This window comes from Branchiostoma belcheri, unplaced genomic scaffold (assembly GCF_001625305.1).
Source record: "Branchiostoma belcheri isolate BF01 breed outbred unplaced genomic scaffold, Haploidv18h27 scaffold85, whole genome shotgun sequence".
NCBI classification, from domain to species: domain Eukaryota; kingdom Metazoa; phylum Chordata; class Leptocardii; order Amphioxiformes; family Branchiostomatidae; genus Branchiostoma; species Branchiostoma belcheri.
The window spans coordinates 761,350-789,072 of record NW_017804520.1 but is presented as its reverse complement, the minus strand read 5'-3'; the positions used below and the strand labels follow the sequence as shown (position 1 = coordinate 789,072).

At 41.9% G+C, this 27,723-nt stretch overlaps 6 protein-coding genes and 3 non-coding genes across 11 annotated transcripts in view; 5 read left to right on the top strand and 4 right to left on the bottom strand.

Moving 5' to 3' along the window:
• Positions 1 to 27,723, bottom strand: part of LOC109487020 (unconventional myosin-VIIa-like) — a 90,514-nt gene that overhangs the window by 8,762 nt on the left and 54,029 nt on the right. The gene's annotated exons all lie outside the window — the stretch shown is intronic.
• LOC109487066 (rhomboid-related protein 4-like) lies at positions 756 to 7,905 on the bottom strand. Its single transcript, XM_019791018.1, has 8 exons — positions 7,840 to 7,905; positions 7,101 to 7,250; positions 6,400 to 6,643; positions 5,983 to 6,104; positions 5,494 to 5,599; positions 4,995 to 5,078; positions 4,385 to 4,522; positions 756 to 3,983 (listed from the first exon to the last, which is right to left on the bottom strand). The coding sequence occupies exons 1-8, from the start codon at positions 7,903 to 7,905 to the stop codon at positions 3,847 to 3,849; spliced, it is 1,047 nt and encodes a 348-aa protein (XP_019646577.1). The 3' UTR covers positions 756 to 3,846.
• LOC109487053 lies at positions 9,662 to 12,557 on the top strand. Its single transcript, XM_019791003.1, has 2 exons — positions 9,662 to 11,110; positions 11,466 to 12,557. The coding sequence occupies exons 1-2, from the start codon at positions 10,311 to 10,313 to the stop codon at positions 11,506 to 11,508; spliced, it is 843 nt and encodes a 280-aa protein (XP_019646562.1). The 5' UTR covers positions 9,662 to 10,310; the 3' UTR covers positions 11,509 to 12,557.
• Positions 12,661 to 12,732, top strand: Trnae-cuc. The gene has a single exon. It is a non-coding gene; the product is annotated as a tRNA-Glu (tRNA).
• On the top strand, positions 13,642 to 13,713 carry Trnae-cuc. The gene has a single exon. It is a non-coding gene; the product is annotated as a tRNA-Glu (tRNA).
• Trnae-cuc lies at positions 14,117 to 14,188 on the top strand. Its single transcript has one exon. It is a non-coding gene; the product is annotated as a tRNA-Glu (tRNA).
• LOC109487045 (ileal sodium/bile acid cotransporter-like) lies at positions 14,649 to 18,289 on the bottom strand. The gene is made up of 4 exons (XM_019790991.1): positions 17,312 to 18,289; positions 15,968 to 16,071; positions 15,411 to 15,615; positions 14,649 to 15,151 (listed from the first exon to the last, which is right to left on the bottom strand). Exons 1-4 carry the CDS (start codon positions 17,699 to 17,701, stop codon positions 14,675 to 14,677), a joined length of 1,176 nt encoding a protein of 391 aa, XP_019646550.1. The 5' UTR covers positions 17,702 to 18,289; the 3' UTR covers positions 14,649 to 14,674.
• LOC109487049 (solute carrier family 10 member 6-like) lies at positions 19,831 to 22,797 on the top strand. The gene is made up of 4 exons (XM_019790999.1): positions 19,831 to 20,326; positions 20,653 to 20,756; positions 21,210 to 21,414; positions 22,155 to 22,797. The coding sequence occupies exons 1-4, from the start codon at positions 20,030 to 20,032 to the stop codon at positions 22,611 to 22,613; spliced, it is 1,065 nt and encodes a 354-aa protein (XP_019646558.1). The 5' UTR covers positions 19,831 to 20,029; the 3' UTR covers positions 22,614 to 22,797.
• LOC109487047 (alpha-N-acetylneuraminide alpha-2,8-sialyltransferase-like) lies at positions 23,224 to 27,345 on the bottom strand. Of its 2 annotated transcripts, XM_019790994.1 has the most exons (7): positions 27,119 to 27,345; positions 25,935 to 26,042; positions 25,376 to 25,520; positions 24,959 to 25,071; positions 24,455 to 24,547; positions 23,958 to 24,205; positions 23,224 to 23,608 (listed from the first exon to the last, which is right to left on the bottom strand). In XM_019790994.1, the coding sequence occupies exons 1-7, from the start codon at positions 27,280 to 27,282 to the stop codon at positions 23,391 to 23,393; spliced, it is 1,089 nt and encodes a 362-aa protein (XP_019646553.1). In that variant the 5' UTR covers positions 27,283 to 27,345; the 3' UTR covers positions 23,224 to 23,390. The 2 variants fall into 2 exon arrangements, with proteins under 2 accessions (XP_019646553.1, XP_019646554.1); XM_019790995.1 differs by lacking the exon at positions 25,935 to 26,042.

Sequence of the window (27,723 nt, the reverse complement as noted above, 5' to 3'; positions counted from 1 at the left end):
CCAGCATTTAGGCCACAATTTGTCCACATTGGACAATCAATACCATTTATTCCAGCAAAATGTCACAATTTGACTAGCCTCGGAAAAAATTGGTACATTGTCAGTTGTCATGCAAAAAGGACAACTCTTAATTTTGCTGCTTTTATTGTATTGTCTGAAAACAATGTGAAAGTGTGGTCAAATTTTTGGGTCTCGCATGCAAAAGCAAGAGAGTACTTCAATGATAGTATTTTACATCCACATGTGGTTACCAAGGTGGCCAACTTTTGGGCATAGTAAAGTAAACATGGTATACAAACCTGTTTCATTCACTAGATACTGAGGTTACACTATTTCACACAAGCTAAAGCCATGTACATGTTAATCGTATGATAGAAACTTTGTATATAAAATGAGCTAATGTTCAGAGCCAACCTCTTGAAGCAAAAAGCATCAAAATTCTATGTGTGTTTCTGTACCTACCAATGAGGTATGGTAGGAATTGAGGTTTTCAAACTTTGCAGCGTGGCAAGTAATGTAACTTGTAAGGAGAAATATATTGGCTGTCACGTCATGTAAAATTGATTTGGCATGACTTTTCAGAAATGTATTTTTGACTGGTAATGATATGAATTTCTGAGTTGCTGGCAAAAGTTTGGAATTGGAGTTTGAAAATAAACATGTATCAATTATTCAAAGTAAACATGTATCAATTATCAAAAACAGGCACCTACATACCCAGTAAAGTTTCTGGATACATGGAGGATTGTTGTTGTTAGATGGCTGAATACTGAATACTTGGCAACATTGTGTGCTTCCAGTCAAGCTCTGGTTGTACACACCATGTATTTTCCAGACACAAAATTGTTTCCTGTATAACTCACAACAGTCTTAATTTTCAGAACAAATATACTAGTATACTAGAGGAAAACATATTGTAAACAAAGCTAGAAGTAATCTAAATGGAAAAAGTACCATATTCTAAATAATGTGTGAGTCTTCATATTGACACAGGGTGTTGAATAGAACTTGTTTGCTGTTAATCTAAGTTGAGCACATATTTATTGGTATGAATTCATATTAAGGTGATGTTTAGGAGGGTCCTAAAAGTAAAAATTACTAAATGCACAAGCTCTATTCTTCGATCATTTGCTGTATTCTCAGAAGCCACTCCAAAGGTGCAGTTTGGTTGTATATCAAGCAAGAATAAGTTTGAAATAACTCATCCATAAATATGGTGAATAATTTAATCAGAAAAATTTGTTTACAAAGGGCTAACTGTTACCAAATTATCACATGTAACATTTGTTTTATGCTGGTTCCTGATTGGTCAGTTTCGATGATGTGACGTTTAAACTGGCCAATCACAGCCTTTGTGATTAGATGGTCCAATGTGCCCAATAGCCTGACAGTTACAGCTAACCCTATCAATATCATTAGATGCTGCCAGATATAGTTACTATACGCTTATTACTGTGAACTTTTGGTGTCTACAATTTACAAATAGTGCTGCATATGCTGTTTTCTTTTGGCACACCAATTTTTTTCTTGGTTCTAACATTTGTCAGCTTGAGTGGAATAGTAAATTAAGAGAAAAGTCAAGCATTTATGTTACTTATATACATATCCTGTCAATACTAATTGTTATTATAATTTTATATCTACTGTACAAATTTGGACTGTTTCTCTTTTTGCCTAGAACCAAGAGGAAGGATTGGTATGGCTATTGTACTTATACGATACTTAGTGCTCATAAGCATTCAGCTCTGGAATGGAGGCTACTGTTTGACAAAACTAGGGCATACCTGAAAAGGGTATGCTTGTGTTTCCAGCAAAGATGTACATTTTATAACTTCTTGTTTAGGAGAGCCAGAATTCTCTAACAGTATTGGTATCCAAGACCCAATTCAAACATGACATGTGACATACTCTGTACCTTCCTTCCAGAGATGAGCCAACTCTCCACATTGACGAATTTACTACAAGCAATATTGTTACCGTAACACTATGGTTTTTAGTTAGGTAAAGGTGTTTTAAGTTTTGTATGTATGTTGATGGACGTCACTGGGCCATTTTAGCAATCAGGTAAACTTTTCAGACTCTTGGGAAGTTAAAAAAAAAAATGGACATGTACAAGGTATATTTGCAAGGTTTTGCTTGCACTTTTTGCCGTTTTGGCCTGTATTATATACTAGTATGTTTAAAAAATGTACATGTACAAGAGTCTTCAGCAACTAAGTGTGGATATTTTTTATAATAATTTTTTTTTCAAAGTGAAAATGTTCCAGTGATGTTATTATGATATTACGGTGTTACAACTTGAGATGTATTGTTGCTCCTATAACCTGACCCTCCCTGTTCTGATAATCAAACTGTCCAAATTCTGGCCTAAATAGTGCCTCAAAAATGTGTAAATTAGTGGAACAAACCATTGCGTAGGGAGGAGAGGGTTGGGTGACTCGAGCGTTGTATCTGTAGATTTTGTAGTCACTAGCTGAATAACTCGATGAAGTGGTAACTTCGTTAAAATGACAAATTTCTCGGATTCAGTAGAAAAAGTTATTTGGTCAAGAATGCCAAAGATGACAACAGTTGAACTGTACGTACAACGGGAACTGTCAGCCAAAATTTTATATAGGATCATCACGAATTGCTTTACAACCAGTGTTTGTGGATTGTAGAGCTAAAAACAAGTGGTGTATACGTGCTGGTAGGATGTCCTTTAAGATTTGTTCTATGCAAGTTACCATTTTTCTGTATACATGGCCGTTCATGTGAGAGGCAGTTAATAACAGTAAATGGAGCTGGTGCCATCCTGGTATGGAGCCAGCTTCATTTTGCAAGTATCACTTGTCTTGTGTCTTCTTTTGTCTCTCTTTTTACATAGCTACAAGAGTGGTAAAAGCAAGGGCAAATTGGGTGAAATTGTGCGAGGGAGCAAAACTTGTACAGTGGAAACACATGTACCAGGATTGCTCTCTTCAAATGATAAAAACAACAAGTAAAAATGTACAATATTCTGGACTTTATTTCCATTTAAATCAAGTTTTACGTATATTACTGCATTGGTTTAAAAGCTGCTCTGTTGTGATACAAAAGAATATTAGAATTCAAACACAAAAAAGAAAGAATATCATGATTCAAACACAAAAGCTGTAGCTATAACTTTGCCAAAGATAAAAGGAGTATGTCATGAAATAAAATATTTAAGGTTCTTTCTTTGATACAAAGTTTGAAAAACCATAAAATGCACACTGGCACTTACTAGTATGTGGTTAGATGCAACAATAATAATTTCCAATTTGGCTGTTAATTTTCCCCAGGAAATATAATTTCCCTTTCTCATGATAAACTAGTCAAAAGATTACATCTCTTGTTTCAGATTTTAAACTTTTGGATGGAGAGAAATATTCAAGTAAATTCACATGAATTAGAAAATTTGTTACATAGTGCAATTGTAAAACGATATTGATACAATGTACGTGCTTGATATATGATTTAGCGACCAAGAACTATAGCACACAACTACTCTGAGTGAATAAATAATATTGCTACATTGCTAGCTTTATTTCAGTTGCTCAAGTCTGGTCATCCAATCAGATATTCCGCTACATGTGGTTGGACTAGGAGGAAATGTTATCAGTCAATCATGTTGCCTCTTGACTGTAAAAAGCAATGTGATTGGCTAATAGCTTTTCCTTTTAGCAGCCTCAGGCCAATCACATTGCCTGTTGACTGTAAAAGGCAGTGTGATTGGCAGGTAGCTTTTCCTTGTAGCAGAGGATGCTGCAGGTGTCATCTGTGCAGCTGCTGCAGGTGTCATCTGTGCAGCTGCTGCAGGTGTCATCTGTGCAGCTGCTGCAGGTGTCATCTGTGCAGCTGATCCAGTCTAGTTAACCTGCGCTGCCGTAGCTCTTCCAGGTCTGACATGGGTGCAGTAGGAGTGGCTCCCTCAAACGCTGTGTGGATGGGAGGGGCACTAGGCTGCCTGCCGTCACCAAAACCTGAAACACATTAAAAATACAATGTAGCTTTCTATCTCTCTAAAGATGTAGAAATTCTAGAATACAGGTTGCCTACACTACAAGAAAAAAAATCATTTTGGAATGTTTCATAAGCGATACTACTACTGTAAATAACTTAATATACATGGTAGCAAAATTTTGCGGTCTGAGAAAAATTAATTGTGTGCAGAACTACATGTATATTTTCATGGTGGCGGCAGGTGCAGAGGAAAGAAAGTCAGTGAAATATTTGTTCGCAGTAATGATAGGTTCGCGGTATAGAAGTGACTGAAAATTGTGAATATAAAAGTACCACAGATATCAAGTGATTTGCAGTATTGCCTTTAGTTAGTGTATAACAATCGTATAAGTGCACTTGGCAGCCTGTATGTTACGTGTACCTGTATCTCTGACACTCTCCTGAATGGCGGCCCGTGTAGCCTGTTGTTCATACTCCTGCAGACTCTGCTGCATGGCTGCCTGGAGTTCCTCCTCCTCTGTTAGCCCCGTCCCTCCTGGAGCCCGATATCCTGTGGCACCTGCAAGACAATGTCAACTTCTCAAGATAGGGCTTGAAAAACTCGCACTTGTACTTTTAGTACTTGTGCCACATCAATTTCAGACCAATCATAATCTTTTGCCTTTCAGTCAATAAAAAACTACCTGAACTATCAAGGTAACATTTGCAAAGCAAGTGCATGTCTATCTTTGCATATAGTCTGCTCTGTTAATTCTTACTCAAACACATTGATATACATGTATGTGGTCAGACAGGAGTCTGAATCCCTCTATTTGGGTTACATCATGTTGCTATAAAATTGCAACATGACGTAACCCAACACTAGTTACTAGCACCATGGTAACAGACAGTATGGTTCAGGTCATTGTTTGGAGAAGAAGAAGAAACGTAGCAAAAACAATGTTTTCCTTCTGCGAAGGTATTAAAACATAAAAAGTTCCTAGAATACGATGTTGAATATAAAGTGATCTCTAGACAATGAAGTTTCTGACCTGCATGATAGGTGTAGGACTGTTGCCGGGTGTGTCTGGGTTCTGGAGCTCCATAATCATCATAGTAACGATGTCTGGTCCAACCTGAGATGGGAAATTGTGGGAGAGAAGTTAGGCAAACTAAAATGTCAAGCCCTTCAGCCAGGGGCTGACATTTTTTGTGTTACACATGTAAATGACCATACTCTTTCACAGTTTCCAACTCCTTCTGCTACATAATGTAACCAACGCTACAGCACCAGTTACCATGGTGACAGACGTCTGGTCCAGGTCATTGACCTTATTTGTTTGGAGAAGAAGAAGAAACTGAGCAAAAACAAGATATTTTCCTTCTGCAAAGGTAAATATAATAAAATTGCAATATGATGTAACCCAACTCTAGTTACCATGGTGACAGACTACTGGTTCAGGTCATTGACCTTATTTGTTTGGAGAAGTAGAAGAAACTGAGCAAAAACATTATGTTTTCCTTCTGAGAAGGTAAGCATAATTACAGTACCTCCAAACGGCAGGTCCATGATGGCCCTGAGAGGCCCGCTGGTGTACAGCAGACCCACCAGTATCCCTGACAGGTGGCCCATGAACGACGCACGGGGGATCAGGATCTGGTGATTCAAACCAAAAAAATGGTGATGCTATTTTATGTCATACTTCTACGTTAATGAAGGTTAGACATTCAGGTAACAAGATACACAGGAAAACAGTACACGAGACCCATCCAGTTGCTTCAGTAACTGTTTTCTTGAGCATTCATACTTCTGTTACTGTGTACTGCTCGGTACAAATAGTGAAATGTAGAGAAACCTGGTGAGTTCCCATAGATGCAACCAGTATGTTTTTACTACCCAAAAGAGCCACACAATTAACTATATGTGCCCACAGAACACTTTTTACAACTAGTAGGAAATTGTTGTGAAAGTTGTCACAACTTTGACTGTACTAGGAATAGATAATGACTTAGAGATTGACAAAGCATTGATAAATGTACCTGTATGACCACCAGCTCTACCCAGCATGCAATTCTGCGGGGCACAGGGAACCATCCCATGACGTAGGTCATCCCAGGAGGGAGGTAGTGTGTGGTCAGCACTTTCAGCGCAAAAATTACCCCTGAAATGTCAGTCAAACATCGACTCATAAAACAAACAGTTCTGTACACGTTTTCAGCTAAAAGCTACCCTGAAATACTAGACTAAGTATGAAGTCAAGCAAGAAGTGTCAACGCTAGGTCTATAACATTATTGACAGTTCATTTCACATTTTACCCAAGATTTTTACAAATTTGTCTGTCAAGGTTGACGGTTTGGTTTTAAAAAATTTCTGCCACACACCGTAAAGTTCCAGTAATTGACGAAAACCCTGGCTAGAACCCTGATTTGGACTCTACCTTGTACATGTACCTTACCTGAGAAGCCTACAGCACAGTCAGCTAGATACGAGGACTGGTGGAAGAAGTGGCCCATGGAGTAGTTGAGCCCCAGCAGGAGGGAGTGGGTACAGACCGTGAACACTGTCAGCAGGTACAGGAACCGGGCACTACCCAGTCTGCGCTCTAACGTGATGCCCTTCCACATGAAGGAAGCCATGTTGTAGTACAGATGCCACTCGTCAGCATGGAAGAACGCAGAGTAGATCAGCCTCTTCCAGTCCTGTCAACAAGCAACAATAACAGTGAAATATTACATGTAGTAGGCTAGTGGGTAGAGTGCTGGCTTTGCATTCTTGGGGTCAAATCCCAGCCAAAGACTTAAAAAGTGGTACATGCTACTTTTTCTTGCTTATTACACATGACTACCAGTGGACTAGCCCCCTGCTGTAGTGCTTGCATAACTGCATGGCCCAAGGGCTATAGAAATGAAGATGGGCACCACCCTATATCTGCAATGGATTAAACAAATTTAGCAATACCTCTGCAGCAAAAGCCACATACCAACAGATGACACAAAGACTACAAAGTTTATCACACTGCTTGTTTGAAAAGTACTATAGTTTAATCAAATCTTTCAATAGCATCATTATAAATGTGTATAATGATTGACACATATCAAATAGCTGTTGGCTTTTTTCTAAAGACTGTCTGACAAATAAAAATGTTGTTGTACTTACCCCTTGGTACCACACGTGGACCACGCTCACACACACCTCCCCGAGTTTGGGGTAGCGGAAACCACGGAACAGCCGCAGGAAGATGGCCACGTTGGCAGCCAGGGTTGCCAAGGTAACGGGCGGGATGTTCTGAAATCCAGCTTGGGCCATCTGAGGGAGAGATACAATAGACTGATCCTGACTGTCCATCGCAGTCAGCAGTTCAACCAATGATAGGATAGCAATTAGCGGTTCAACCAATGAGACTCGCCGTCACCCTGCTTTGGGTGGCGGACAGGGAGTGGCGCCCCTGCCCATTGAGGAGCTGTAGACCACAACATATATACCACAACATATATATACATTTACATATACATTTATATTATACATTTGCGACCACCCCTATCAAAAACCCCTACCCCCACCGTGCTGGAGGCCTCAAACTAGTGAGGCTAGCACGTAAAGGGAAGAAGAAGAAGAAGAAGACAGTGGCTGCATGTCTCTTAAATACACATTGTCCATTTAAACTTTCCTGTTTCATTTTGCATTTCCATGCTTTAAGAGTTAGACAGAGCTAGGCATTGGGATTGGTCTATTTACCTTTAGGATATATGGTGACAGAAGGTCTAAAAACCTGTTTAGTTCAAAACTGAACACTTCAGTAGCAGAGACCTGTGATATCACATTACATGTATGCATGTACGATACATGTACATGTATGTAACATTATTGTGCATATGAGATTAAATAGTTGAGTTACCTGAAATGCAAGAAGCACCAGAGCGATTCCTGGACGCCTATGGCGGCCACCGCGTAAGGGCCACATCTGTAAAACACCATGTATAAGTATACTATAACGTTAACGTGTATCAAAACAATGTGACATATGCAAAACAAATTCATATTTCGTACGGACAGTCAACTGAAATTCACAGAGATATAACAACTAGACTAATTGCGTTGATCAGCCAATATTTTTCAAATCTTCCACAATCAACATAACAAATTGCGAGTTTCTGTTATTTTATCCCTCTTACTTGAAATACCTTGCATATAAATATGTGCGCCCCCCTCCCACCTCAAAAAATGCAACGAAGATATCTTCAAATATTCAGATATCTCGCCCTGACAGCGCACATCAGCCACTTCCATACCTTGATCAGGTCTTCTTACAGCTGGCAATGATAAAATGACTGGATCTAGGTTCTTTCCGTAAGCGTACAGGTGATGAAACAACGCTATAACAACACGTCAGCTTTCCGCTGACTGGGCGCGGCCATCTTGGTATTTATGTCTTCTCGTGACCAGGATAGCTAGCCTATCATCTCCAAGCAGATGTTGGGATGGAAAAGTCGAACGTTTTGCGACACCGCCGTCTTTTTGGCAAAGAACCATTCCAACAATCTTCAATCGTGTCAGAAAAATCAGCAAAGCAGAAGATTTTCCTTTCCAACATCAGTTTTCCTTTCCAACATCAGTGGCTGTTTAAAAACGTTTAAAATTTTTTTCAGACTTTGAAACCGGTAACCATTGAAAAAGGGATTGATCAACGTTATTGCCATAATTTTTGGTAATGTAAAATCAGATTATTGAGCTTGACCGTTGAATTTGGAGTGTCTAGTTAATTTAGGCAAAGCTGTTGCTATCGCTTGCAATCAGTTTACTTGGTATTTTTACGTGAAGACATATTAGTCATATACATGTAATCTAAAATGGCTATAAAATGCGTACCGAGGTAGTGAGTCATTTGGTCCACCAAAAGTCTAGCTCTTTAATACAACAGGCCTTATTCATTGCTTTTCAAGACGTTCACGACGTATTGGTCATTCTGTCGCACCACCCAGTGACCACAACAAAACAGGAATACATAAGGATGTGAGTCATGGTACAAGTGCCGCCGGCCGGTATATTTCCCGCCCAAATCTGAAAAGCATCGCCAGGTCACAGGTCAAGACGAATGACGCATACCACTCACCGGTATCCCCGAGGCTATAGTGATAAACAATCAACAACAAGGGTGTGTATAGGGGAATACGCACAGTGATGTCGCCATGTACAGTAACTGTTTTTCTCAGGAAATACCGCCTGATAGTAAGAAGTATGTGTGTGCGTATACACTTATTCATAAGGCCAAAAATTAAGGGTTGACTTTTGGACGAGTATGTAACGATGATAGTATACATGTGCATTGCAACAGATACATTTATTTTTCGTGGTGACTTACCAATGCGTAATGTTCAATGAAATATCAAAATAATTACATGTATAAACAAATGTAGAGGGTAAAGAATGATGAGTCTAAAGAGGCTTTTCTAGAGTCTTTTTTTTTTTCATTTTCATTTCACGAAACGTGATACAATATGCCAGTTCTGTCTCAGTAAGCAAACCCATAACTGGACTACAGAAATTAAAATTCTAACACTCTAGTATAATAATTAAAATAATATATATTTTGCTGTTACACACGTTCCGTGAACTTGTATTTTTATTTTGATAAATGTAAGAGTACGATATTGACCAAAGTACTTCGGCAAAATAGCACGTTACGGTATTCCTGCAAACCCTTCGGTGTACCAAGGACATTCTACAACAAGTTCAGCCCCAAAGGAAACACAACAGACGCGGCCCGGCCACGTGTTTGTGGTGACCCGGACATGCTTAGTGACGTCCGCCATAATAAGTGTTTCAAGCACACTTTAAAACACGGGAAAGTCAAACACAAATGACTAAATAGGTCAGCCCATATGTCTGAATCATGATTGGCGCCAACCATTCACGGGAGGGATATTTTGGTAAGATTCTCATAACTTTTCTTAGTAATCAATGGCAAACATATTATTGTCGGTTTAAAATTATCATTATTCGCATCAATCACAACTTTCAAACACACAAAAATAGATTCATCAGTACTTTATACTTTTTTTATCCGCACCTTTTTTGTATTTAAGACCTTTAACCCCTGCAGGGGCATAAAATGGAATCGTCCAAGTCAGGCCATTGACGTAATGTTTGAATCAGACAACAAAGGGGCACTAGGGCTAAATAGAGACGCCGGTGCTTTGGAACAACAGATTTGTTTTGACTTTGAACACCGGTACCTGGACGTTCCGCAACTGATTCTGGTCTTTCTTCGAAACGTTTTTGCTTTTTAGGCGATACTTTCTCCGGATAGGAAGAAAGCGGCCGCTCTACTAAAGGCGCGGGAAATTCAGGACTAGTACTAAAGTACGTATGTACGCGTTGAGATACGCTTTGGACGCCGGCAACATGCCTGCTTGTTGGAGCTCGCGTCACGAGATTAGTGAGGGGGTAGCGGTGTGCGGCTTGTCGCCCGTCGAGGCGTTGGGACACGTCGGCACGCCAACCCGAGAGAACCCCCGCGGCCGGCAGCCGTCGGCACCGATCCCGATCAAGACCGCCGTGTTCTCAACGTCAAGTCGCCAGGTCGGCGTCAGCACGGACCAATCCTTACGGACGCTCGCCAAGCCGCCCTTGCCAGTCCCGACAAAGTCGTCCCCGATATCGACATTAACGGACCTTCCGCGGAGACTACTACTGTCCAAACCGGCGGCGTCGGCGCCGATTCCGATCAAATCCTCGACGTCTCCGGCGTCGGTTCCCGTCAGCGGAAGTCCTCGGCGGACGCCGTCGCCCCTGTCGGTCCCCGTCGGAGTGAGTCCCCGGCGGACGGCGAGGGAGCCGCTCTGGTCCGAGACAGAGATGCTGCGGTTCTGGGCCGTGATAGAACCTTACATCAAACAGCTCATCTCAGGAGAGGCGCCCATGCCTGCTCACGACATGGACTTGTGGGATTGCGAACCGGACAGTGTAGAGAACATCGAGGGGTGTCTGCTGGCCGTACAGGACCTGATCTGTAGCGGGAACTACAGCAAGGCGCTAGCGGGAATCAGGGCCGCAAGACTATACTTTGAAATACCGGAGAACTCTTCTAGAAAGGCACTGGCTCTGCTGAGGGAGGAAGACGAGTTGGAGGTTTTCAAACAACTCTTCATGAAACAAGATCCAGTCAGGTACGGGGGTCCTCTCTGTTACTCTCCTAGAAGCTTCTTATGATATACTTAAAGTTGTTGACAATCAGAAAATGTACATATACAAACGTGTTTTGAACGTATCCTCCTATAACCTTCACTTTCTACGTTTGTTGTTTTCTCGTCGACATTTCCGGTCCGATGACAACAAATAAACAACAGTCACCATGCATGCGCGTCCGGTGGCTATCCCAGCATCATATACTGTACATGTACACACATGTATATGCATACTTGGCTTTTCACTATGTCACGTTTAGCTTTACCTTATTTCTTATGTCTAAAATCTATTGTTATACAACTATACTAAATTTTTTTATGTCCATATTGTACTCAGGAAACTACTTTTGGACGACAGCCAACGGCCTCACTCCTTCTAAAAACATGATCGGAACCATGTCAGTGACTTGGGGGTCAATGACCGATGCCCGTGGTTGCACCCTCGAGTGCCCGGACGATGATCGGAAGTCGGCAGGAACACTTCGGCTATCTTCGGGAATGTCCGGAATTTCCTGTCGATATGGATGGACGCGAACAGGCCAAAGTTTATTGAACGGACACTCTCTAAAGTAATTATAATAATTAGATACAATGTATGCTCAGGGAATGAGAAGTTGTGGAAAGCGCATCGTAATTAAATCAGAGATTTGCCAATTTTTTGTATGACAGGGAATGGCGAATATGGCCAAAGCAATAATGACAAATACCGCTAGGTGCTACATTATATTCTATGTTTATCATGACAAGCTACCAAAGACATTCATATCTGTTTATTTCATCATCATATGAATGTTTTCATTCATCCAAAACAAGTTACACGTTGATAACACATACATAGGTATGAAGAAATTTTCTCTATTGCGAAATTTCAGGGGCGAATCACGAAATGATGGTAGCGGGAGAGGGGAAACATTTTCGCCCCCCTCATGCTTTCTGGTCTGCCCCTAATATGAAACGTAATGTTTAAATGATTAGCTGTTGTAACTATGATTTACTTGTTGAGTTATGTTGTCCTTTGTGCTTTTATGTATGTTTACGAATATTTTTGTTTATCTGACATTTGTTTGTTTATCATTTCCGTCCATGAAGTTGTTTTTTTTTACCTTTCTATGAGGGAAAACGTTTCTTTTATCGCCAGTATATATTATTTTATAGTATTTTAAAAGTTTTCTTAAATCGTTTTAGTTTACGTCATTTCAGTCATATATATCTACATGTTGTAAAATCCAGGATCTATCAGAATACAAATTGACATCATTTGCATATTCATACCAAAGATAAAACCTGCCAGTGCCATTATTAATATCTCAGTGGACTTGTTACATCCCAACCTATTTATTTATTTATTTATTTGATTGTTATATCAAGTTTATTACTTGTGCAATAAAGGTGATCAAATCATCAAAGCATTTTCTGCCAATAGATTACGGAGTCGTTATCTCTGTGAATACTATAATGGTTAAGATTTAAGCCTTATACACTGCAAGTGTGGTTATTCAAAACGAAATTAATTTCCTATCTGATCACGAATCTCCCATATGGTCTAGTGGTTAGGATTTGGCGCTCTCACCGCCAAGGCCCGGGTTCGATTCCCGGTGTGGGAAGTTTCCTTTTTGGATTGAGTCATTGATATTTTGACTCTTCTAGCTATCCAGTTTGATTCCGAACCGCCTTATCTGATTTATTACCTAGAATTAATACATTCCTGTTTATGTTCTTATTAACTGCTCTTGGTTGTACTGGAGTTTACTCTTGTGCAAGAGGGCACCACTTAACAGTAAGTCGATAGTTTGTACAGTTGTCGAATCTGTCAACATGTCGGGTCGTTTTGTCAGCTGCCTTCTGAGCACGGAATTTATCACTGATAATCGTTGTGTACATGCTTAATTCCGTCGGCGTAAATCAATCTTCAAGCAGATCATATGGGCATGGCATGGTGGCAAGGCAGTATCCATTGGCCAGGAGAGACATGGTGGCAAGGCAGTAACCATTGGCCAGAGGCTAGGAGTGCCCATTAGCCTTCGGTGGCCGTGCAAACTCCTCTGGTTAATGGGTACTGTCTTGCCACCGAAAGAAATCTGCTTGGAGATAAGGTGTAAATGGCATAGAAAAAAACGTTATGCTTAAAATATAAACGGATCAATCAAAGAACATACTGACTGACTGGTGATTGTTCTGCACTGATTTGCTGCGTAGCGCGGTGGTCATGTTGTCTAACGATGACGTCACGCAAAGCACCTGCCAATCAAAAGGACTTAAAAGTACAAAGTTCTGTGCAGACAACTCCCATTCCAAAGTTCGCAAACTAAAGAAACGAATGATGCGTTACCCAGTGATTGTAAGCGAAATGTTTCTTTTGATGAGCATTCACACTGGACACCGACAAAGAAAATGAACCAAAACCAAGGACATTAATGTTCTTGTTAAGACTTACTCGGTGTTACTGCTTGATGTTGTTTTTCTTGTATGGAGTAGTAAACAAGGGTGCTAATGGGCCGATCTCACTCACGAAGTCCCATGTGGTCTAGTGGTTAGGATTTGGCGCTCTCACCGCCAAGGCCCGGGTTCGATTCCCGGCGTGGGAAGTCATTATTTTTTTTGCACCTGCTGCAATGTCGGGGATGCTCTTAATTAATACAGCAGTGTACCAGATATTGAAGTTAAAGGCAGGCTCAAGACCAAAGGTCAGTGTTATATAAAATACCACCTTTTTATTGATACAAAATCAGCAAAATTTGTAAAATTTAGTTACAGATTAGGAAGGAATTAAATTATTTATAATCCACTCACTGGGTAGTGTGGGGATGGTGGGAATGTCCAGAGGGTCAAAATTATATAATTAGTCGTGATGTATTGGGTGTTAAAATTCTCGGATACACATCAACTATTTAAGGATTCCTGGTTCAACAGTTTGATTGATGTTGGTCTTGTGTGGAGTTGGAATTGTTATCGAACAACGCTGCTATTGGACCGTCCGTAGTCACGAAGTCCCATATGGTCTAGTGGTTAGGATTTGGCGCTCTCACCGCCAAGGCCCGGGTTCGATTCCCGGTGTGGGAAGTTTCACTTTTTTCCCCACCCATAGTGTAAAAACAGTTCTTTACCGATAAATTTGTGAGGTGATTATTCGATGGGCGGACATAGTATTACATTGGACTCCTCCTTTAGGTCCTTTATATAACTCGTGTTTAAATGTAATTAAAGATGTATATAAAGTTTTACTGCCTTAAAGCCTAGGTTCATGTATATTTTACAAGTCGGCACTATATACTTTATCAGAGCCTAACCTGTTAGTTAAAATATCAAATACGATTGATTGATTAAGGACATTTTCGTTGCCTTGATACCATTCAGCTCCCCGGCTCCAGGGCCAACATACCCGTAAGGAATCTTACCATAACTCCCAATGAGACGGAGGGGGGTATGTGGTTAAATTTCCTTGGGAGCATGTTGGCCAGTCCAATAATTTTTTTGTATAGGAAATTAGAGATGAACCTTCCTTCTACCTTCCTGGATGAACTTTCAAGCTAAGAACAGAGTGGCATGTCACAGAGCAGTAACGAATTCGTACACGTCTTCATCCTTGGTCATCGCATCGTCAAGTAGGGTTTCCTGCTTTGCTTCATCGGCTGTCTCTTTCTCTTCCTTCTCTTCTACGGCTTTACACTTCCTTTTCCAGATCTGGTAGGACACCACTAGTATCATCGCCTCTGTGCCCTGGAAAGTGGCGTACAGCATGGGGAACAGGATAATCTTACTCGCTAGTTCTGGAGCAAATGTCAACTTTAAAATCGACAGGGCGATCCCGATGTTCTGCGTCCCCGTCTCGATGCACACGGTTTTCCGGAGGGTGTCCTCCATACGGAAGAGCCAGGCGATGACGTAACCGAAGGAGTAGCCAATCGTGGGGAAGACGAAGGCGATGAGGAAAATGGCGGGAGGTCCGGTCCACATGTCCTTGTAGGCTATCCCACCAAGCACCGCGCTGGCTAGGATGATGACGATGCCGAATATGCCGCCAATCTGAATGAAAAAACATTCAAATCAAGAGATGAGAAAAGATCACATAGTGTCTTTTAAAGCAATAAGGTGAACGCTTACATTCCCTCCATTTAAACAGGAGTCTAAATCCCTCCTGCTATAAAAATGCAACATGATGTAACCTAACACTAGTTACCATGGTGACAGACGTCTGGTTCAGGTCATTAACCTTATTTGTTTGGAGAAGAAGAAGAGGAAACAGAGCAAAAACATTTTTTCCTTCAGTAAACATAAAACGCACCTTCAAAAACAACCTGGCCCCTTTCGGAGACTTGTACTTGAGAAAGATGCCGACACTAACAGGGATGATGATGGTGACGAGGGCGATGACTATCTTGCCGTAAGGGACGACCGTCGTGGCGGTTGTGAACGGTTTACTGTAGATCCACAGACACAGCGGCATCAGGCCCATGGCCAGGGCGGTGGACACTGTCGTCATGCAGATACTGAGAGAAAGTATAGAACTTAATGTTCACAGCAAAAGTACAGGGGTTTCAGTAAAGTTTTCTGCAACTATTGATTCACAAATGTGGAACAGAAATGTAAAAACAAAAAACAAATTCATGACGTTTACCTTATATACAACAATAAAATGAAATTACCTATACAACAATAAAATTAAAAAAAACTTTACATAGCTATAGTCTAGCCTAAGAAACTACTGCCCTATTAATTCTTACTCTAACACATGCGTGGCGTATTGGACCCTCTCGGGCGACTGGAAACTGCCTGGCCAATTTGATACTGTCTTTTGCTACCCTAGGATCTGCTTGGAGATTAAGCTGAGGTTATTATTACCTGAGGTTGATGTCTCCGTCCAGCCAGTACACCAGAAGGTTGGACATGTGACCGCCCGGACAGGTACCGACCACCAGGACGGACAGAGCGCGGGCTGGCTCCAACTGTACCGGGAACACAACATTTACTGCAAGCCGGTGCACGTGTGCGCGAGGGCACTGAGGTGAAGGCACCTAACATGTACAGTTTTTATATTTCAGTCCATACCATGGTATGGATGAAATATATTGTGTTCTCTGATGTTTCTTCTCCTCCTTCTCCTGCCAAACAGTCAAAGGGATTCAACTCCGCCATCATTCAGCCAAATGACTTGAAATTTGGCATGGAGGTAGAGTGGGCCAATACCCCCAGGCGTTTTTTTCATTTTTTTGATACATGCCTTTAAAAAATTTTTATGAAGGTTTTTTGGGGCATTTTTCGCCAAAAAATGGATTTTTGGATCCTGAGCCCTGGTTTTACAACCAAATGATCTGAAATTCGGTATAAGGGTACCTTGAACATGTGTCTACAGAATAGCAGTCACATATTTGGCATACACCACTTCCAAATGACTCATTTGGGAGACTTTAATGGCTATTTTCAGCACAAAAAGGGCCAAAAGTGCTATACCCGTTCCATGTTCTATCTAAAGAATGGCCGGTTCCATCCATGGAACACGTGTTCCATTGCGGGTTACCTGAGGTCACATTGCACCTAAGTGGTGCGTAATGACCCACACATTCAATTTTATGTGCCTAAGACCTTCAAAATGTATCAAATCTCATCATTGTTAGTTTTTGCATACCTGTAATAAGATTAGTAAAGCTTTCGAGATTCAAAGTACATGTTGTTGCATCTTTGTTCTCATATAGCTACTATTTAATTCATTTATTTGAGAACCTTCGCCAGTTTTGCACTGGGGTAAATTTGGAATAGTCCACTTTTGCGTGGGAGGGAGATGGACTGAAATATGCTGTATTTGCTCCCAAGCAAATGTCGGCCTTTCTAGTATTGCATAATTTTTTATACTACTAGTATATCCAGATATGTTTCGTTTATGTCTCAGGGGCCTTTAACTTGACATACCACCCACAATGCACCACTATGCGCATGCACAGTTAAAACATGAAACAGGTATATGCTTCTCTAGCAAATTGCTTATTATATCGCCCAGTGAAAAGTCATCTATTTTCTTCTTTTTGTTTATCAATTTAAACAGACAGACATTTGACTGGGTGGTTCTGTGCTCACTGTATAACTTATCACAGCCCCCTCCGCAAAAATGCTCAGACTCAGTCAGAGTTAAAACTTTAATGGTATTTTCTTCGTCTCACAAAGTACATGTATAGCTAAAATCTCACTCACCTGAAAGGCTAGGCACAACAGAAACGCCACTAGCGGCATGATGACGAACTGCGACATGACTCCCACCGCTATCCCGTACGGCCTCTTGATATACTTCAGCATGGCCTGCAAGTCGAGGGTACAGCCCATGGCCACCAGGATAAGACAGACGGTAATCGTGACCACCACGTCCATGACTGTGCTGGTGATCCCGCCATCTTCCTCGGGAAGTGAGACCGTGTCGTTCAGTGTGAAGTTCCAGGTAGTGTTTGGAGCCCAAGCCCTGCTCAGCTCTGTTGACAGCGGGGGAAGGGAGAAAGCAGTGGGCCTCCCTGGTGCCTCGTCTGCAACTGTCTTCTCAAAATCCTCCATTTCCATCGTCCTCGAGTCCTTAAAAGTCCCTCTGTACATATGTCAACTCTTATATGCTGTGTCCTTCCGTGATATTCCGTCGCGGCCTGCATGTACTAGTACGTATACTAAATGCTGATATTAACGACAGACAGCTCCGGAAGCCTTATAGTAGAAACAGTGATATCCTCGAGATAGCTCCCCAAAGTTGCGGCCAATCGATCGAACTTGCCTGGAAAAGTCTCAGCTCCCCAAATGCACAGGAGAAGAAAAACGGAATCTGGAATCTAAATCCACCCACAGACAGAAGTCCTTGTCTCGTTGCACGACTTCCTCCTTTGGGGCACGACCCTCTGGCAGCGACTGCTGCCTTTCTCTCTCTCGGACGGTTCAGAGCGCGCAGCTAAATCTTCTGCCTGACGCTTAGCTCAACAAACAGCCACAGAATGTATAAACCAGCCCTGGAATATTTAAATTTTCACTCCTGGCCCGTCTTTCTTCGTGCCAGGACCTAACCACTGTGAAATGTGATTCGCTGGTGTGTTTTGACACGCTCTGACCTCCTGTATTGTCCCTGGCAAGCCTTGCGGCGATTGAACCCAGGCCCGGTTGCACTCCACTACACTCCAAACAGAAGTCAGGCTTGTCTGGCGGCGTTTTTAGGCCTAAAATTTGTCAGGCTTTCAATTTGTCAGCTTTCATTTGGGTGACAATATACCCAAAGAAAAACTGACAAAATAGAAACATGACAAAACGCCTGAAAACAATCCCAACCTCCGTTTGGAGAGTAGTACTCAAGAACTTTTGAACTCTTTTGTGTTTACGCTATTGATGACAAGAAAGATTAGTGACACCTCGGAGGAGGTACGCATGCGTTGTTACGCAACACCAGAGTCGGTCAGGAGAGAAGAACTTGAATACATCAATATTGTGTGCTCGCAATGCAACATTCGTTGTTCAAGATTAGATGTATACTTGCCATGACCTTTTTGAGAAATTTATCTCCAAGTATTATATGAAGGTTTCGGCTCAATGTCAAGTTTTACTTTTGTTTTTGAGGTCTGTGTACGCCTTTCTATTGATACGCGCAAAATCACTACACCCATGACCCTATTAAAATCTGCTTGGAGAATGGTATTGGCCGCTTTGGATTTTGATCCGGATGACAGATCTATGTAAAAGTTAAACGCTCGTGCGAATGTAAGCCTGGTCTGTTAACTTTCTGATTGATGTTCAAACGTGGCCACGACGAATTAAAGTAGGGGAAGAGTAGAGTAGCTCTTTTGTTCAGCAGTTGGAATGTATTCAATGGCACGCAAAAGTTCTGCCCTGTCAGCAGCCATGCCCCTGATTATCATGTTCGCTACAACCCAGAAGGTCGCTAGAAGGTCGCCAAGATTCCCTCATGCTGAGCACAAGGCGGGTTTTGTTGATAGACTATAGCAGAGCAGACTTCGACGGACTTTTTTTAGGGTCATCCTGTGCAGTTGTCAGTACTCTCCAAGCAGAGGTTTGGGTTTTGGGTTATTTTTGATGTGTTCTTAGGCCTTTTTATCGAGGTTTGTTTTTTTTTTGCACTGGGATTTTTTCACCCAACGAAAGTTCCAGTGAAAAATAAAAAAAATAAAAAAAGCCTAAAAACACGCCAAAAAGTAACCCAAACCTCTGCTTGGAGAGTAAGTTTTCAGATGATCACAGTTCTCTATTTGCTACTTGTTTTCCGACAGCCGACCGGTTTTCAGACTGATGATATATACATGTGTACAATCAGAAAACAGCACATGACAAGCCGAGAAAATTAATCCAGAGACGACGTCTACCACCGAGTCTCGCAACGGTTCCTCATAATTGCACACTCTTTACCGACCCCTCCGTCTGCCCACAATTTTGGGCGTTCCGTACCTCCTTATGAATGTTTTCTGTTCAATGACATGTATGATCTTATCATCATTAGTGTTACTTTTATCTCGCTCTGAATGGCTAGCGGCTGTTATACTTATACATATACCCAGTAATTAGCAGGATACGGAATGTAACGAGAACCTGTTCAACTGGTCCGACCAGGGGAGAGCCTGACAGACAGACAACTCTTCGTAACCTACTTGCCTCAATTCTAGCTGGTACTACTAGTAGTAGTAGAACGCTGCTGCCGTAGGTTTTAGCTTTCGTTGCAGTCAAAAATTCCCACGCCACTGTGGTCAAGAGAACGAACGGGATTGTGACGACGTCGGGAGGGATTTAATAGTACCCATGGCGCAACAACTGAGTCTGTTCTAATGCACTTGTTCCAGGGCAACAACAACCACAACAAGGCAGGGACATCGGATTCTGTTGAGATAGAGAAGCATTCTTTTGAGAGCCAGTGTTTCATTCTCCACACGCAAAAGGATGGAATCTTTGACCCAGTCTTTGCGAGAGATGGCCGAAGGAGCCACAGATTCCCCGTTTGACAACTTGACTCAGAACTCCACCGCCAAGACAGCTGCGGTCTCGCGAGGGTTGGACCTCGCCATGGACGTGGTGTTCGGCACCCTGGCTGCCGGGATCCTGGTCGCCATGGGCTGTGCTGTTGACATTGACGTGATGATTCAACACATCAAGCGGCCGTACGGGATAGCGGTGGGCGTCCTGTCGCAGTTCGTGGTCATGCCGCTAGTGGCGTTCTTGTTGTGTCTGGCCTTCCAGGTGAGTGGCATTTCCTTAGTTTGCCCAAGGACATTGAAGCTCCTCGGTTTGACACTGACACACACACACGCATCGTTCTGTACTTCTCTACTTGGCGTAAATATTTTTTTTGAACCAGTAAACAGGGTTGGGTGTCAAGTTTGAACCTTCAAATTGTTCTCTTCAGCCAAGGACATTCTGTGTGTAATGTCCTTGCTTCAGCAAAGTATGAACCCAACTTCACGATAGTTAGGCCAACATATAGCTTTCAGTCACTAAGCCTGTTCGAGACTATTGTGTCTGTAGAGACTATACTAATAGCTTTCCTGTCTACTTTTGGCCCATAGATGGATCCGGCCCGCGCCATGTCAGTGTTAGTGGTGGGGTGCTGTCCTGGTGGCAGCATATCCAACATCCTGGCCTACCTCGTGGACGGAGACATGAGCCTCAGGTATGATTCTGAAGTTTGTTACGCGAGTGTATATGTGTGTGTGTGTGTGTGTGTGTGTGAGAGAGAGAGAGAGACAGTGTGTGTGCGTACTTGTCGCGCATGGAAAATATACCAAAGTATTTAAACACACTCCTCAGTTCTCAGCACTGGAACACCACTGGATTTTCAGTGCTGAGACTTCCTCTATATTTGCTCGCGCATGTGTGTGTATGAGTATGTGTGCGTGTGTGAGCCTGTGTAATAGTGTGTGTGCGTGTGCTTGCGCACGTCTGTATCATCGAGGGTCTATCATCAGTAGGCGACGCGAGCATAATTAGTTGGGTAGATTATACTAACAGGCGACTGAATGCTTGTCATTTTCCATATATGCTGAAATACATATGTGGGCATTTTCAAGATTCAACTCTATGCCTGGTTCTTTCGTTTGAAGTTTTAAGTCTTTTTTCCCCATAGTATCTGCATGACGACAGCGTCTACAGCGGTGGCCATGGGCCTGATGCCGCTGTGTCTATGGCTGTACAGTAAACCCTGGACCACTCCGAAAATCGTCATACCCTACTGGAAGATAGCCGTGACATTGGTGCTGATTATAGTCCCCGTGGGCCTCGGTGTCCTGCTCAAGTACAAGTCGCCGAAAGGGGCTTGGCTGTTTCTGAAGGTGAGTTTTTGTTTCATCATAAGGCCATGTTGATTTTATTATATGGATGACATCCTCCGGGAGCCCCAAAACTGATGCGCGCGTGCGAATAAAAAAAAGTTTTGCAAAAAAAAAAAGTTGTTTTCATTATGAAATCTACGTGGTCATGAGGGTTGAACAAATGGGTCAGAATATGGTTCGGCAAATAATCTAATCTTCAAGTTCATTTCCTTACAATTTCGTCTTTTTTCGTTTGATTTTGGCATTCTACGACATTGGTATAGTTTTTACTTATTTTTTGTAACTTACGGTATATTTTTGCTCATTTTGCAACTGTTTTGTACGATTTACAGTATAGTTGAATACTTTTTTTTTTTGGAAAAGGCCGAAAATTCATGCGCGCGCGGATGTCATCCATATAATCAAATCAACATGGCCTAATGAGTTTTAGAGTATTTGGTGACGTGGGTGACGTGGGCGTTGTGTCTGATGAATCAGCTATGGGTGTGCGTTTTTGGCAACGCATCAGGGGGGAGGCTAATGGTACAATATTGTGTGCAGTCTGCAAGAATTGTTGGAGACGCCTCGGGGGGGGAGTCTAATGGTAGAGTATTGTGTGCAGTTTGCAAGAATTCACTCTGTGTTTCCGAAATTCCGACCTATATTGGCTAGCATTTGTGTTCCCAGAATGTTACTATCTATCCAGTGCTAAACAGCAATTTCATTTTGCAAGAGCACTAAGGATGTTTGTTTGTTGATAGATTGGGAGCTTCTTCGGGTTCTTCATCCTGCTTGCCGGCGCGGTGCTCAGCGGGTTGACCTACAAGAACATGTGGGTCGGTCCGGCGTCCATCTTCGTCATGGCTGTCATCTTGCCCATGATTGGCTACACGTTCGGCTTCCTGCTCGCCTGGCTGTTCCGGATGGACATGAAGTGCCGCAAGACGGTCTGCATCGAAACCGGCAACCAGAATATCGGGCTAGCTTTATCCATCCTGAAGCTAACATTCCCCGCAGAGATCACAGGAGAACTGCTGCTGTTTCCCCTGTTGTACGGCTTCTTTCAGGGCGTAGAGGCCGTCATCATCATTGTGTCGTACCAGTTTTGGAAGATCAAATGTAGAAAGCTGGGTGCTGAGGACGAGAAGGAGGAAGAATCCTCGGACCCAACAACATTACTGTTACAGAAACTCACCAAACGTAGTCTTTTCGGAAATTGATGAGTACTACTAGTAGTATCTGGCCTCACTGCTATATTATCGTAAGAAATGCTGCGATGACATAGTCCAACGCCACTTCTCATACCTTTTATGTCATAATTATCATCATCACAATCATTCCTCGTTAGTTTTATGTATTTAATTGTATAGATATAAACACTGTTATGTTTTTATTGTCATCACCTCAAACAGGACAAACTGATGTATTCAGTTATCAGTTAGTTGTTTCTTTACAATGTTTGTAGTCTAGACGTATCATCAATGTAAAGGATGTATTGCAATTGAGTCAAATCTTGATATTGAATACAGACTGTATTGATTTTTTCTAACATTCTTGTACTGTATACATCATCATGTACAAGATGATGATGTACTGTATACATTATCATCTTGTACATGATAACCAACTCATGTACCTTGACGCTTATATAAAATGTGGACACCATCCGTTTTCCCTAAGAACTTTGGCCGTTAACTTTTTATCTGTTTACAGGGGCAAGGACTATCATAGAAGCCCGGTTGTCACTCATAAAACATTACGAGCTTTCATCGTCATCTGCTTGGAGGCCTTATCCACTTTTCGATGACAGCTTTGGCTTTTTACCTGTCTCAACTGACCATAAAATGTTATAACAAGTGCATAGGTTTAGACCTATATCCTTTCTTACGATGAAAGGACAACATGTAGATTATTTATTGTTTATCATGTGATAAACTGTTCTGTGTGTGTAGTTATTTTTTACAACCTTCATCACCACTGAATATCAGGTGACACGATCAGCTACAGGAGTCTGTTCTCAGTTGTAAGATTCCCTCGCGGTGAAGCTGTCGTAGTTTTGCAAACTCCTCGGGAATATTGTGCACTTTGCGAGGAGGGATGTCATCGTAGTAATGTTCCGTCAGCGTGACGTTGTGCTTGTTCACGTGGAAGGGCCAGAATCCGTACAGGTGAACCTCAGCACAGATGGACAGGGCAGCGCTGGCTAGGAACAGGCCTGAAATATAATGGACCAGAATATTAATGACTGCACGAAAAGTTGTATTTTACAAATGCCAACAACTTGACAACGTAAATGAAATTATCAGACCTTTTTTTGCATGCCCTGGGTGCCAACCTCCGTAGTTACCACCGGTCCCCCATTTTCGGCGGTAACTACGAAGGTTGACTACATGTACCATAATGATTGTAAAGTCTGCCGTTGCTTTCAAAGTAAACCCTTCCACGAACACAGCTAACGCCTGTACTGCGAAATTAACGTCCCAACGAACGTAAATGAACTCACAGTACATGTAATATTACAGTGGCGTTCTGATGTGTGTATCTAACATATCTAGATATCCTACCTGTAGATATCCTCCTTGCTTTCACCCCATTGCTTTTCCAGTATTCATTCATGGCCAGCATGAAATTCGGGTTGGCGAAAACCACATGTAGTGAGGAGTTATATTCTTGTAGGGTAGTCTGAACCGCGAAGCTGCGAGATGTGCACATTCTGAAGGAGAAAGCAGGCATCCAGACATAGGCACTTCCGTAAGGGGATACATCCTTCACAAATTTGTCCTTCATGGCGGTGGTCTTTAGTAGACTATATCTGAGGTAGTAAGGAGTATAAGTTACAAAGCAGGTAATACAGTGGTACGAGTAATGTTGTACTAGTATTCATTGGTCAAAACGCAAGGAGTTACGCCAATGGATGCTGCCTTGCCACCTACCGTAGTATCTGCTTGGAGAGTAATAACTCCGTGAAATATATGTGGGAAATGTACTAGTGAAATGTATTATGAATCTAATAAGACACCAAACATGGAGAAAGTAGGAAACTGAAGATGGAAGAACTCACCTTTTACTCACAATAGAGGGATTTATGGTAATAAAATCTGTTTTGTTCCCAACGTCTGCAACAAATCGTTCATCTATCGGCGCCATGTTGCATCTGTATAAGTCAAGCAGAATATGTTCAAGATAAAATAAAAATGGATGCTAGAAAGGTAACATTTTCAAAGCAATTGCATAATGTTTACATTCGCATATGGTTTACTCTGTTAATTCTTACTCAAACACATTCATATATATATGGTCAGACAAGAGTCTAAATCCCTCCTGCTATAAAATTGCAACATGATGTAACCCAACACTAGTTACCATGGCAAAAGACGTCTGGTTCAGGTCATTGACCTTTCTGGTTTGGAGAAGAAGAGAAAACGTAGCAAAACCAATCCTTGCTAGCTACTTTGGACAGACATGGTTGTACCTTGACGTTCGACGTTTATATGAAAGCAAAAATAGAATGTTATCTCACACAGTATGATATGGCGAGATCTCTCCTGTTCGGATTTATTCTTACCTGAACACAAACTCGGCAGAGTCGATGTCTTTACCACATCCACTGCCTTTCAACAAGCCGCCGTTGCCGACCACACTACAGCTGGCGTATTTCTTGTACGAGAAAGGCGTTTTCTAGAAAATTAGAAGAAAGGTTTCCGATCGTGTAAATTAAGTAGCAAGCCCTTTCTACTTTCGTGCTTGGTTGTTTCGGGCGTTGAGAGAGCGATTTTTAGTTACAATAGATATCAGTAGTAACACTTTGCGTCTTCATGGCTACTTTATAAGAAGAAATCAAGCGTTGTCAAGAAAGGTTCTGCATGCGTAGGGCTGTATGGAAAAGTCATAAGCTTGTGGTATTGATCACACCAGTGCTTTGCCTTCTATACAATGCTGGGCAATAAAAAGAAATGAAAAGAGAAATCTTCAAACATTTTACCTGCGGAAATTTTCTCCATATCTCAGGGGTGACCTTCAGCTGGGATTTCCTCTCAGCGTCGTACTGAATGGTGGTACTGACGCGTGTGTTGTACCGGGTCACCAGCAGATCGTCACTTCCTTTGCAGCACGTTTCAAGTTTGCTCCTGTAATGTCAGGTTGTAATCTTCGTTCAAATGAAGAACTTATAGTTATGATGCATTCGTCCACTAAAGATTGACATCGAAAATGACCAAAAATAAATCGAATGTTTCAAAGTATTAAGTGTTGTGAATTTCTCGCTGATTCTGTGCTTATTGCACTGTCGGATCCGGGGACATGCAATCCTCATGAGTTACTCAACTATACCATTCACCTCCTTTCAGTCTGTTGGGAGACCGGTTTTACCCCCAATTCAACCTTCCTGTCAGTCTGTGGTTACATCATTTCCCCCTCACTTTCTTGGACTTTGATGTTTTCAAATAACTGCGAACAAACGAGCAATAAACAAAACAAACAAACAGACAGACAAACACTAAAAAATCAGTGGTAATAATCAATCATGACCAATGTTGACAAACCTGAACTTGTCGGCAGCCGTGCTGTTGTAAACCCACACAGGTGCGACGGTTGCTCCAAGTTTTGAAACCGGGTTGTCTGTGGTTTCCTCAAGATTTTGCTCCGCAATCCTTGAAGCATTGGAAAAACCTTTAAACAGTCATATCATCAGATCGTACTTAAGTGGTAAACACACTGATTCAGAACATACAGGTGGCCTTTTTCGGAAGGACGAAGAACAAACTGGACCCGGTAGCTATGTACACTGTACTCGCACACAATGTACCCCTTGCACAGGTGGAAAACAAGGAGGTGCGTACGGTAGGAATTTTGTTTCAATTATTAACTTACTTTACTTACATCCAGCCCTTTGATTATTTTGTTGACAGAAAGACAGGACTTCGGTATTCGTAAGCCGAGCTTTTTGTTTGTGTTGAAAGGTCATCCGAGGCCTCACACTTTGTACTATACAGACAACTGTTACGAGTAGTTAGACGTCGAAATGTGGACGAAACCTAAAATGTTCCCAACACCACTACTACACGACATCCTACTAGTATCTCACACCAAACACGCTGTATGATTGTATACGTTAGAAGCTTGTTTGTATACAGAAAGAAAACAACATTTAAGTTAATATTGTTGGTACGCCCACCAAGAGTCGCCATAACGTTACCTTAGTTTGTAAAAACTACTAGTACACGCTTGCCATCAACATCTTGAACGAAGCAGGTGAATTCAGTATTGGCGCCATTTCCTCAACTTGTTAGATATAGACATTGGCGTGACAAGTAGTCCAGAAACAGAAAAACAGAGAACACTTAAACATGTATCAAAAGTGTCTTGGCGGCAAGCAGACCAAAAAAAAACGGTATGTGTCGCGCCTTGCTTCAAAATAAGGAAATTTAAAGTCGTATTTCCGTGTAGTTTTATCAGGTTGGTAAATCACTGAATCAAGAGACTCTGTTTACACAGCCAAGTGTATTCATCCAAATCCAACGTTTCGGTGACCATCTGTCACCTTTCTTTGGGGCTAACTATTCGTTGTTCACATTGCTTAAGTCATACAGATAAGCAAGGGATAGGTGAGGTGAGGTGAGAAAAGCACCTCGTGTTGTGGCAGATTTTTTTTTTAAATCTAGCACCATCTATGCCACGAACCTTGCCATGTAAAACGAAAACATCGCTATAGAATGCAGTATCTCACCTGTTGAGACATGCAGTTGATTTGTCCGGGGGTCTCTCAACAAGGCAGTTCAACTCCTTGGTCTCAGTTAGTTCCTTGCTGACCGGCAGGAAAAATAACTCTTTGAAGATAAACAGAACATTGAGCGTCACCGATACAAGCAGAAGGCATTTGCTGCGCTTCATGTTGACGATAGTACATGCAGCATGTTGTGAGTCATTCAATCCAGAGGGCTGTCACAGTGCCATGGGGAGCAATACAAATATGTTTGTAGCAAGTGAGGCAGCGGTGAATCGATTTCTCCGCAAGAGAAAGTAGTGCGGAGGGGAAAACGCACTTAGTGAGGAAAGTCGTGTATAAAGTGCTGTTTTAGCCTCTCTTGTCCGCTGACCTTGCTATTCGACGCCATGTCCGTAGCGGAGTGGCTGCTAATGGATGCTGCTAAAACATTACCATTGGCAAATACCAACCAGACACCTTTAATTTCCAAACAGCTTAATGTACTGTTTGAATTCCATTGTTCTCAGAGCTGTACTTCAGACGAAACTTTGGAATTTGCATCACTCGGGGCACGGTAGCAATCACACAAGCACAAACATCACCTATTTAATAAACTATTTTTTTTA